Below are 12,487 nucleotides of genomic sequence, written 5' to 3'. Positions count from 1 at the left end.
CTAGCTCTGTTCTCAGAGATCACTTCTGCCGACCTCAGGGGGCCGTATGGGATGCCAGGAATCAAACCTGGGTGAGCTGTGTGTAAAGCAAACACCCTACCCTCTGGATTTTTGCTCCAGCCCCTACATACTTGAGAAGTTTTAGAAAATTAAATGCTAGATCGAGAAATATTCCAGTATAAAAGTATGATTCGGGGCTGGAGAGAGAGTACAAGGGTTAAGGTGCTAACTTGCCTTGCACCCGGCCGATCCGGGTTCTTTTGCCGGAACCCCATTTGGTCCAGAAGTGATTCCCGAGTGCAGAGTCAGGAATGATCCCTGAGAACAGAGCAAAAGTAAGCCCTGAGCACCGCGATGGGTGTAACCCCGAAACAAACGAACACAGATAAGTATGATTCATAGACCAGCAGCAGTAGCATTACCTGGAAGCTTAGAATGGGAGTTTTCAGATTCCCTCTCGGAGCTCCGACTTTCTTTTTCATAACTTAAATGGGTAATTTAAGTTATGGAACTTTACCACTTGATCATATCCCTGATTCTCAATTGCTTTTTGGGCAATTCTCAATTGCTCAATTCTGGAATTTTTTTTTTGTTTTGGGGCCACACCAGCAGAGGTTACTCCTGGCTCTCTGCTTTTAGGGGTCATTCCTCGGGGGATCAGGAAAACCAGATGTATTCTGGGGATCTAACCAGATCGGCCTTGTGCAAAGCAAGTGCCCTACCTGCTGTCCTATTGCTCCACTCCCTAAAATCTGTATTTTAAAATGTCCTTAGGTGGTAAATAGAGGTGAAGTTTAAGATTTGCTGTTTTAACTAGTACACTGTTCGAAGAAGGGAAAGAAAAGATAGGTGCTAGGTAAGTCAGGTAAGTGGAGTGAGCCCAGGGTCGAGGGCCCAAGCAGTTAATAGTAGTAACAGCTTATGCAAAGAATGTTGGGGATGGTTCAAGTGGTAGGGACTTTACATTAGTGTTAGTGTTATCTGGAGATCAACTGGAAACAGTTCTAAGGAGGGCTGTTAGGCCAAGGAATTTTTATTTGCTGCTTTAACATCTGTCATTGAGGATCTTGGATCTGAAGAGTAAAAACAAGAGCAGCATGGCAAGAAAGTTCACCTGGTATGCTCCCCAGGAAGCTGAAGGGTGAGAGTATAATGATGGATGTAATGGAGAAGGAATGTTGGTAGAGTAGGCATCGGGTGATGAAAACCCAAGCTAAGGAAATGGCCATGAAAATAGACATGATAAGATCAGGAGCGGCATTTCAGAGAAAGAAAAATATTGGGTTACTGACTCTACAGGGGCAATGGGTAATTTAAGTAGAGGGACTATTGGCAGATGTGGGTTATTAATAGTGACCTGATGGGCATTGATGAATATTTAATTCCATACCAATACTGAAGGCTTCCTAACTGACCTCTCTCTAAACTTGCCCCTTCCTATTCTGTTTTGGTAATGGTCCAGCTTATAATTATGCTCAACTTTTTGGATTAATAAGTGACATCTTTTCTTTTTTTTGCTTTTTGGGTCATACCCTGGGTGCTCAGGTGTTACTTCTGGCTCATGCACCTAGGAATTACTCCTAGCGTTGCTCGGGGGACCATCTGGGATGCTGGGAATAGTACCTGGGTTGGCCATGTGCAAGGCAAACACCCTACCGGTTGTCCTATCGCTCCAGTCCTCCCAAGTGACATCATTTTTGTTTCTCTACCAGTGTTTCTATTTCAAACACTTTAAACCCAGCATTTATTTCCCAGTCTTAGCATAGCATTTTGTAATAGATGATAAATAAATTATTATAAACTTTTTGTGTATTTGTCAGGTACATCTGATCACAAAAGATGTTTTGTTGTTGGGTTTATTCCTGGGTCTGTGGTCAGGGATTACTCCTGGTGGGGCTCAGGGAACCATATGTGGTGCCAGGAATCGTACCCAGGTCAACTGTGTGCAGGGGAATGTCTTATTTCTCAGCTGCTACTGATGACATTTTTATATTTGCTCAGACTAAGGGTGTTGTTTTTAATATTCCCCTCCCTATTTATTTGCACGCAGCTGACATGGCCAACCCGAGTTCCATTCCTCCGTTCCTCTCGGAGAGCCCGGCCCAGCAAGCTACCGAGAGTATCTCGCCCACACGGCAAAGCTTGGCAAGCTCCCCGTGACATATTCAATATGCCAAACACAGTAACAAGTCTCACAATGTTACTGGGCCCGCTCGAGCAAATCGATGAACAACGGAGGACAGTGACAGTGACAGTGATTTATTTACTTTTGTTTTAAGTTAGCTGTGCAATGCTGAATGACTAAATGTTTATAGTTTAAAGGAGTTTCCATCTTGAAATCACACTGGTGGAGAGATGGGTGTTGGAACATAATATGACTCAGACCCAGTCATGAGCAGTTTTGTAATGCTCCATCTCATAGTGACTCAATGAAATTAAAATTAATATTTAAAAAAAATCTCAGGAATCAAGTGACAAAGGTTTTAAAACACTAAAATAAGTAAATAAGAGTTTCCATCGTTTTACAGGTAATATATTTAAGTACTTATGAATGAAAACATTGGATGCATGGAAATTTGAGATAATGTAGGTTAGAGTAAGCTGAGGTAAGTGACATAGATCAGGGCAGGAGAGATGGTATTCTGGATGGGGCAATTGCATTCCTTGAGGCCAACCTGGGTTCAATGCCCAGCATCCCATATGTTCCCCTGAGCACCTACAGGAGTGATCCCTGAGAGCAGAGCCAGAAGTAAGCCCTGGCCATCACCAGGTGTGTGGGGAAAAATACACACACACACACACACACACACACACACACACACACACACACACACCAAATGATGTAGATTGATGACTTGATAGCTGTTATAAATGAGTATGAAAATATCATAGTGCCCCCCAATACCACACACCCCACCCCAAGTCAATTAATGGGTTGAGGAGATGGTACAAAGGGAGGAAGCACTTGTTTTGCATGTAGAAGCCCTGGGTTTGAGCCCCTGTACCACATGGCCCCCCTAGCACTGCTAGAATGCTCCAGCCCCTTCGCCAAAGACAATTGGAAATTTTAAGACACATTCGTGATATAAGTATGTTTTTAAAATGTTATAAATATCGGGCTGGAGCAATAGCACAGCGGGTAGGGCGTTTGCCTTGCACGCGGCCGACCCGGGTTCAATTCCCAGCATCCCATATGGTCCCCTGAGCACCGCCAGGGGTAATTCCTGAGTGCAGAGCCAGGAGTAACTCCTGTGCATTGCCGGGTGTGACTCAAAAAGCAAAAAAATAAATAACTAAATAAAATGCTATAAATATCTTAATTTTTTAAGCCCTTATATTTTTAGGGATATAATATACTGATATATATGTTGGTTTAAAATGACAAAGTCTAGGGGCTGGAGCAATAGCACAGCGGGTAGGGCGTTTGCCTTGCACGCAGCCGACCCAGGTTCGATTCCCAGCATCCCATATGGTCCCCTAAGCACCGCCAGGGGTAATTCCTGAGCGCAGAGCCAGGAGTAACCCCTGTGCATCGCTGGGTGTGACCCAAAAAGCAAAAAAAAAAAAAAAAATGACAAAGTCTAGGATTTGGTCCAAAACAACCCAATAGATCATAGGAAGTGAGTGAAACTATAAAAAATGCCATGAATCAATAATTATTACAGCTAATTTATGACTAGATGGCATTTTATACTATTATCTTTAATTTTGAATCGGTTTGACATTTTCTGTAACCAAAAGTTTAAAAAGGGAGGCCAAGGGATGGATCTCAGTGACACAGTTCATGCTTTGAATTTACAGGGCCCTGGGTTCGATCCTTAGCAGCCCTCAATAAAAGTTTTAGAAAAGAAAGTACGTTGCTGGGGCTGGAGAGATAGTCTAGCAGGAAGGGTGCTTGTCGTTCATTGACTCTATCCCCAGTATCTTGGATGATCCCCTGAGCCCTGCCAGGAGTGGTTCCTGAGTGCAGAGCCAGGAGTGATTCCTGAGCATCACTGGGTGTGGCCCCTCCAAAAAAAGTACCTGTTGGAAACAAACACACACAAACATACACAAAAAATGTGTATACACATTTTCCATTTGTGTAATATAATGACTGCGTGTAAGGCAAACGCCCTACCGCTGTGCTATTACTGCAGCCCTTACACGCAGCCAACATGGCCGAGCCGAGTTCGATTCCTCCGCCCCTCTCGGAGAGCCCGGCAAGCTACCAAGAGTATTCGATATGCCAGACACAGTAACAACAAAGTCTCCAATGGAGATGTTACTGGGCCCGCTCGAGCAAATCGATGAACAACGGGAGGACCATGACCGTAATATAATGAATTTTTTTTTTTTTGGGCTTTTGGGTCACACCTGGCGATGCACAGGCGTTACTCCTGGCTCTGCACTCAGTAATTACAGCTGGCGGTAGCTACGGGGACCATATGGGATGCTGGGAATCGAACCTGGGGTCAGCTACGTGCAAGGCAAACAACACCGTATCAGCTGTGCTATTGCTCCAGCCCCAATATACAAAAAACACAGTCCTCCCGTTGTTCATCGATTTGCTCGAGCGAGCCCAGTAACGTCTCTATTGTGACAATTGTTACTGTGTTTGGCATATCGAATACGTTGCGGGTAGCTTGCCAGGCTTTGCGGTGCGGGCGAGATACTCTTGGTAGCTTGCCGGGCTCTCCGGGAGGGGCGGAGGAACCAAACACGGCTTGGCCTGGCTGGCTGCGCGCAAGGCAAACGCCCTACCGCTGTGCTATCGCTCTAGCCCCAATAAAATGAATCTTTAAAAATCTTTTTTTGGAGGCAGGATTTGAACTTAGAGTTTCATCCCTATGCTGCATATATAACTGAACCACATTCCCAGAGCTTAAGAGGTTTTATATTTACAAAATAGATCTAAATGAAAAAATACTTGGCTTAAAGAAAATTATTCAGTGTTTTCTCAATATAATAGCCTAAAAGTATTCAGAAGGGCCAATTTTTTAAATTTTTTATTTAATTTTTGGAAGGAAGGAAGGCCCTCCCGTTGATCGTCGATTTGCTCGAGCGGGCCCAGTAACGTCTCCATTGGAGACTTTGTTGTTACTGTGTCTGGCATATCGAATACTCTCGGTAGCTTGCCGGGACTCACAGTGAGATACACGGTTGGATTTCAGTCATATAATATTCCAGCATCCGTCCCTTACCAGTGTGCATTTCCTACCACCACCAATGCCCCAGTTTCCCTCCAGCCCCCACCCTGTCTACGGCAGACACACACTCTCTCTCTTTCTCTCTCTCTCTCTCTCTCTCTCTCTCTCTCTCTCTCTCTCTCTCTCTCTCCCTCCACCTCTTTGGGCGTTATGGTTAAGTGACAACAATTTTTGTCAAGAGGAGAATTAAGCTGGAACATTTGCCATATTATCCTTTATTGAAGCTGTTGAAAGAAAGCTTTTTATAGACTTTATTGTACCCCTGATATCTTCATTTGAAAACGAGCCAGACTCTTAGGTATATTTTGGGTCTGAAAATATAATATAGGCAGTGAGGTGCTTGCCTTGCATGTGGCTGACTCTGGTTACGTCTCTGGCCCACAAGATCTCAGTTCTGAGCACAAAACTAGGAGTAACTCTGAGTTACTAGTGTCCTAGTGTCCTAGTGTCTTTATGTGTATCTGTGAGCATACATATAAGTGTGTATGTGTATATGTGTGTGTATACAGATACACACACATTTTGGGGGTCCATACCCAACTGTACTCAGGGATCACTCCTGGGTGGGCTCAGGGGATCATATTAGTGCCAGGATTGAACCTGAACCTAGGTAATAACTCTATAAAAATGTATTTTCAATGTATAGTAATAAAGGGGGATACCTTAATCACCCTTGACCTCTGTTTAGAGAGGAGAAGGATAGAGAAGAAAATAAATCAGGGGGATAAGAAGAGAAAGAGAGCAGGAAGCAATGGGTGAACAGGCATCTGGGCTCCCGTCATCCTGCTGATATGGGAGAGGAGTGTCACCTGATACCCAAAACACAGACTCGGGCTGGAGTAATAGCACAGCAGGTAGGGCGTTTGTCTTGCACGCGGCCGATCCGGGTTCGATTCCCAGCATCCCATATGGTCCCCCGAACACTGCCAGGAGTAATTCCTGAGTGCAGAGCCAGGAGTAACCTCTGTGCATCGCTAGGTGTGACCCAAAAAGCCACAAACAAACAAACAAACAAACAAACAAAAACACAGACTCGACCACACAGAAAACATGAGATCTAGGCCGCACTGGAACTTTGTGATGTGCCTGTCGAGGAGGCAGGATAGGATGGGTCTTGGGGTAGGGAGGGAATCTGGGAACACTTGTGGAGGGAAATTGACACTGGTGGTGGATTGGTATTGAAATATCAGATGCCTAAATCTCAACTATCAACTTTGTAAATCACAGATCTTTATTAAAGCATTTCATTTAAAAAAAATAATATATTTTCAGAAACCTAAACCCTTTTAACAAAGGACTTTTTGTTTTTAGTGTCGTTGCAGGAATGTCATACCCAGGCTACCCTCCCGCTGGCTACCCCCCCTTTCCCGGATATCCTGTAAGTATTGCCACTTGAAGTACTAAAATAGCTCCTGTGCTTGGAACAGGTATTGTGTAGACAAGTCCGTGGATCTTAGAGATCTTAGAGGGATCATTAAATCAAGTGCCTAAGGCCACTGAGTGAAGGTGGGAGTGGTGGGGACCCTGAGAGCACTTGTTACCCCTGCTGGGAGCCCAGGGCTACTCTGCTCCACCCAGTCTGCACAGGCAGGAAGCTGACCCAGTAGTGCTATATACTCTGTTTCTGCAAAGAAAGCCAGAAACCTGGATTTTATGTGAAACTGCCCCAATTTTTTAAGCTGAAAATTAATTTTTCAAGTGGCTAATGCAGATGTGAACCAATAAAACATATATATAAGCTAAATCCGTCCTATGGGTGTCTAGTTTTTAACCTTTGCATTACAATTAAATAAGAAGGGTTGAATTAGAGATAACAAAATGCAGTGGGCCTTGGGTCTGGAAAGAGTATAGCATTTGCTTTGCATGCACCCAATCAAGATTTGATCCCCAGCATACCATACGGTCCCACTCTGCCAAGAGTGATTCCTGAATGCAGAGAAAGGAGTAATCTCTGAGCATCCCCAAGTGTGACACCTCGCTCCCGCAATAAAAAATTTGCAGTGGGCCAGAGAACCATTGTTTTTGTAGTTCTGATAATTTTATATGTGGAGAACATTTTATAAATGTTTTATTTTATTTATTTTTTGGCATTTTGGGTCACACCTGGCAATGTGTAGAAATTACTCCTAGCTCTGCACTCAGGAATTACTTCTGACAGTGCTCAGGGGACCATATGGGATGCCAGGGATTGAATACGGGTCGGCTGCATGCAAGGCAAATGCCCTACCCACTGTACTACATCATTCCAGCCCCTATAAACAGTTTTATAAGTGGGGCCAGAGCCATAGTATAGCAAATAGGGTGTATTGCATGTGACCAACCGGGGTTTGATCCTCAGCATCCCATATGATTCCCTGAGCACTGCCAGGAGGAATTCCTGAGTGCAGAGCCAGAAATAACACCTGAGCATTGCCAGGTGTGGCCCAAAGACTAAGAAAAAAATGTTTTGTAAGTACAACCAGGCTCTGCTTTGCTGACACTACATGAAGCGTACATGAGAATTGGGCATTTCTGTTTCATACATGTAAATTTATAGGGCGTCTTTCCAACTCTGGGAGAATAGAAACAGGGGCTATAGAGATGGATGATCAAGGGAGTGTCCTTATATAAACTGTATCTCATTTGTGAATTTATCATATGAGAGACGAGAATGATGAGTGAGCTCCTGGTCCCCTTGTCCTCTACGAGACTTTGACAGCATTTCAGCCCGTGGAGCTAATCACTGCCCCAGGCCTAATGCCAGCATCCTACGGCTTAAAACATTGAAACCTGGACTGGCAGATAACTCAGGCGTAGAGTGCTTGGGCTTGCATATGCCAGGCCCTGGGTCTAATTCCTGGCACTGAAAAAAAATGATCAGATTAAAACCTCATTTCTTGCTTCCTTCAGTCTCCTGGAAATTGGTTTAGAGTGGGAGAGGGTGGCATGGTGGAAGGAGGTTTTGTTCCCTGGAGTTTCAGGTTCTCTGCCCCACCTGCCATGGCTTGGCACCCTTGAATTCCTCAGAGTCCTCCCCTGGTCCTCAGCTCCAGCAGAGAAATAGGCAGGGGGAGAGAGAGAGAGGAAGGGGCAGACCACACTGGGCCAGAGGGGTTTACGCTGGAAGTGGTGTCCATTCGATCATTGGCTTCCCGTCCGCATCATTGGGAGAGGGCGCTGGTCTCTGAACTAGGGTCTCGCTATTGGCTGCGGAAGGAAAAATGTCAATAGTGTGAAATTCCCTATCGTGATCTCTGTCACTCGGGCATGATCTGGTCTGCACGGCAGTGCAAGTTTCACACCCAAGGGTGTGACTCAGGCTGCTTTTATTTTCTGTTATGCAAGAGGCCCGGGTTTGTTGCAATAGAGTCCTGAGTTGTTCTCTTTAAGATGGAGGATCTTCCTCCTACAGAAATATGAGCAATAAACAGAGAACTAGAGAAACAGAAACACCTTCCTCTGGCTGACAGTTAAACTTACCTGAGTTCAGACAGACAGGTGTCCCGACAAACTGGTATGTTGCTAGACTAGCATAGGCACTGACTCCCAAAGGGACCATTGTTTGTTTGTTTGCTTGGCTTCTTTCCCCCCTTGAGCCATGCCCAGCAGTGCTCAGGGTTTACCCGTGGCTCTGCATTCAGCGATCACTCCTGGTGGGGCTCAGAGGACCATATGGGATGCCAAGGATGGGACCTGGGGAGGCTGTGTGCAAGACAAACACCCTCCCTGCGGTGCTGTCGCTCTGGGTCCTCATGGTCCTTTAATCTGTGAAAGTCAAGCTAGATCTCGACAGGCTCTTCCCTCAGCTGAGTCCTCTTTGTCTACAGTCGCGTTTATTTGAAAATGTTCCTGTTTTTTCAGCCTACAGGTCAGGAGTCCTCTTTCCCGCCTCCTGGCCAGTATCCTTACCCCAGCGGCTTTCCTCCCATGGGAGGGGGTGCCTACCCCCCAGCACCAAGTAGTGGCTATCCTGGCCCTGGAGGTTATCCGGCCCCCGGAAGCTACCCTGGTGCCCCACAGCCAGGGGGCGCTCCAGCCTATCCTGGAGGTGAGTTTCGGGCTCTGCACACTGGGACAGTGGGTTGCCAGAGCACTTTGCTTTCTCCCTCCTCATTCTCTATGACTTAGATCGACTCTGAGCTTACTTTTCACCATAGCTTGCCAAGAGAAGGAGGGAAGGTTTCAGGGGACATGAAAGTGGAAAAAGTCTCTAAGTTTCTACTGGAATTGGAATACGTCTCCTGGTAGTACAAAATCAGTGTGTACCAGTGAGATTGATTATTTGTCCTCGTAAGAACTGATTAAGGCCCTTCCATTAGTATGACTGCAATCTTTAGTATAGTATTGTCCAAAGCTTTTAAAAAAGTTAGAGGTTGTTCTTCTGAATTGTTAGTGAGGAAAATGAATGAAGTAAAGAAATTTTGTGCGTGTATGGTTTTTTTGTTTTGGGGTCACACCTGGCTGTTGGGGCCACACCTGACTGTGTTCAGGGACAACTCCTGTCTCTGTGCCCAGGATGGCTCTTAGCAGAGACTGGGGAATCACACAGGGTGCGGGGGATCAAACTTGGGTCTGCCATGTGCAAGGCAAGCACCTTACCAGCTATGCCATTACTTCCATCTTCTTTTTTTTGTAAGGGGAGGGGCTACATCCAGCTGTGCTCAGGGGTTACATCTGGCTCTGTGCTCAGGGATCCCTTCTGTGCACAGGGGACCATGCGGGGTGCCAGGGATCAAACCTGGGTGAATGCATTCAAAGCAATCACTTTCCCCACTGCCCTCTCTCTTTGGCCCCTGTTTTGGGTTTTTCTTTTCTTTTCTTTTTTTTTAAGTAAAACATTTTAATTTATATTTTCAAGGAGGAGGAGCTGGTGAGAAAGTTATCTAAGAGGGAAAAGAGCTGTTGTCATAGCATTCCTAGCATACTTCCGCCTTTGTTAGAGTGGATGTCTTTCTAACTCCTTCAATCACAATGACCTTCATCATTTGGACTCTTCAGTTCCCCCAGGCCCGGGATTTGGAGCGCCTCCTGGAGGAGCCGGCTTCCCAGGCTACCCGCAGCCGCCTGCACAGGCCTATGGAGGCCCAGCGCAGGTCCCACTGCCCGGTAGGTATCCCTTTTCTGGGGGGAAGAAGAACTTGTTATTTTGAACTTTCTGATTCCATAGAGAGTTTTACTTTTGTGTGGGTAAATGCCTCAGCAGGGATTTACCTGGAAGAATAAGAAAAGTCAATAAGAATAATAAAATAAGAAAAGTCTTTCAATAAGAAAAGAAATATGAAAAAGTTTTCAATAAGAAAAGTCTTTTTCTAGGGGCTGGAGCAATAGCACAGCGGGTAGGGCGTTTGCCTTGCACGCGGCCAACCCATGTTCGATTCCCAGCATCCCATATGGTCCCCTGAGCACCGCCAGGAGTAATTACTGAGTGAAAAAGCCAGGAGTAACTCCTGTGCATCGCCAGGTGTGACCCAAAAAGAAAAAAAAAAAAGTCTTTTTCTTACTTTTCAATAAAAGTCTTTTTCTTTTCAATAAGAAAAGTCTTTTTCTTACTTTTCAATGAGAAAAGTCTTTTTCTTACTTTTCAATAAGAAAAGTCTTCAGGAAATGCTTCTCTAACTATAAATATAGTTTCATCATGCATTCATATTGATGGAAAAGTTTAATACTAAGAGATAAAGATTCTCTTTTTTTCAATTAAGAAAAAAAAATTCTGTCCCTACGTTAAAAAGCGAAGTCTTCAGAAACTTCTCTGCCCTCTCACCACAAATGAAACTATCAGAGCAGTGTTCCTGCATGCTTTCCATGCACAGGGCTTAGTATGGTTGAGGAGTCTGGGATGTGGCTCAGGTAGTGGAGAGAGCTCAGGTCCTGCCTGGCTGAGCGCCTTGGGTTCTGGCTCTGGCTCTGTGGTGCCTCCCATCTGCACCCTGCATTGCCAGCGTGGCCCCACATCAGTTCTTTGAAATGTGTAATTTTTGGAGCCAGAGAGAGAGTATACAGCAGGTAAGGCGCTTGCTTGACTTACCCCAGGGTCCCCTGAGCCTGCCAGCAGTGATCCCTGAGTTCAGAGCCAGGATAAGTCTGGCGGGGTATGCACCCCACCTCAAAAAACAAAACAAAACAAAACAAAAAACCCAAGTTATTATTTCTTAGGATAACTACTTTCCCCCTGTTTTAGTCACACTTGGTGGTGCTCAGGGACTAGTTGTGCTTGACAGGGTGTGTGGTGCTGGGGATTGAATGTGTGCCTTCCACTAGCAAAACATGAGCCCCAGGCCTCTGAATCATTTCCCTGGCCCCTTGTTAGGAAGTAATTTAGAATAAGACATGGAATAATTTTATTGGTTCTTTAGTGCCAAGTTAGTTTTAGATTGAGTATATAATATTATTTAAAATTTATTATAGTTTCAGAATGAGCTCTCTCATATGTGAGATATGAAAAAGCACAAATGACCAAAGGCAACTGGTAAACTGAGTTTATACATGGTGGGTGGTGGTCTTTAGTGAGGGACACTGGGACAATGAGCGAGGGAAGCGGACACTTTGGTGGAGAGTGGTGTTGGAATGTTCTATGCACAAAACGCTCTCATTAACAGTATTATAAATCACTGTGCCTCAAAAGATTGAAAATCAGTAATAAAAATATGCTAACATAATTATGTTAGTATGGCCAGAAAGAGATCAGTGGGGTGTGTGCTTGCTCAGGGCCCTGAGTTTAACTCCCAGCACCTCGTGGCTCCTCCAACATCATGGGGTGCAGCTCTGGTAGTCCCCAATGCTGCTGGTGAGACCCACTCTCCCAGTTGTTCCAGGAAATAGCAGTGTTGATGAAATACTATATATGAAATAAATCTGATTATGTAAAATTTGATCGTGTAAGTCCTGCGGCTTTATTTTTATTTTTTCAAAATGTAGGTGGCTATCCTGGAGGACAGATGCCTTCTCAGTATCCTGGAGGACAAGCTCCTTACCCTAGTCAGGTATTTTGCTCCTACTTTTCAAATTTTAGTTTGAGTAGCTGGGTAATACTCCCAAAGGCACCTCTACTTGCTGCCAATAGACGTTTCCCCAGAGCAGAGAGGTGGTCAGTAGCGGTCTCTGCCTTACCCCGCTCGGCCTTCTTCTGTGTCAGGGGGTGTGGACAGCGGGCGTGGGTCCCTGCTCACGGTCAGTAGTGCGGCTCTCTAAGAGTCTCGTGGGCTCTAGGCCTTGGCTTTAGTTCTTTTTCCTCCTCCCTTCTGGCAGCTAGAACTGAACGTGGGTGCCTGGGTGATTGATCGGTATTGCTGACTGCTCTGTGATAATGTGGTTTTATTTTC

The 12,487-nt window shown here is 45.2% G+C and overlaps 1 protein-coding gene across 2 annotated transcripts in view; it reads left to right on the top strand.

The window, feature by feature from the left end:
• The window catches only part of ANXA7 (annexin A7), a 34,181-nt gene that overhangs the window by 3,675 nt on the left and 18,019 nt on the right, over positions 1 to 12,487 (top strand). For both annotated transcript variants that reach the window (XM_056113361.1, XM_056113360.1), the window contains exons 2-5: positions 6,501 to 6,567; positions 9,030 to 9,216; positions 10,167 to 10,274; positions 12,084 to 12,148. In XM_056113361.1, coding sequence (XP_055969336.1) covers positions 6,514 to 6,567; positions 9,030 to 9,216; positions 10,167 to 10,274; positions 12,084 to 12,148 — 414 coding nt within the window. In that variant the 5' untranslated portion in view covers positions 6,501 to 6,513. The remainder of the gene's footprint in view (positions 1 to 6,500; positions 6,568 to 9,029; positions 9,217 to 10,166; positions 10,275 to 12,083; positions 12,149 to 12,487) is intronic.

Source organism: Sorex fumeus, unplaced genomic scaffold, assembly GCF_029834395.1.
Source record: "Sorex fumeus unplaced genomic scaffold, SorFum_2.1 ptg000020l, whole genome shotgun sequence".
Classification (NCBI taxonomy): Eukaryota; Metazoa; Chordata; class Mammalia; order Eulipotyphla; family Soricidae; genus Sorex; species Sorex fumeus.
The sequence above is the reverse complement of the archived record's forward strand: the minus strand, read 5'-3'. Positions and strand labels throughout refer to the sequence as shown.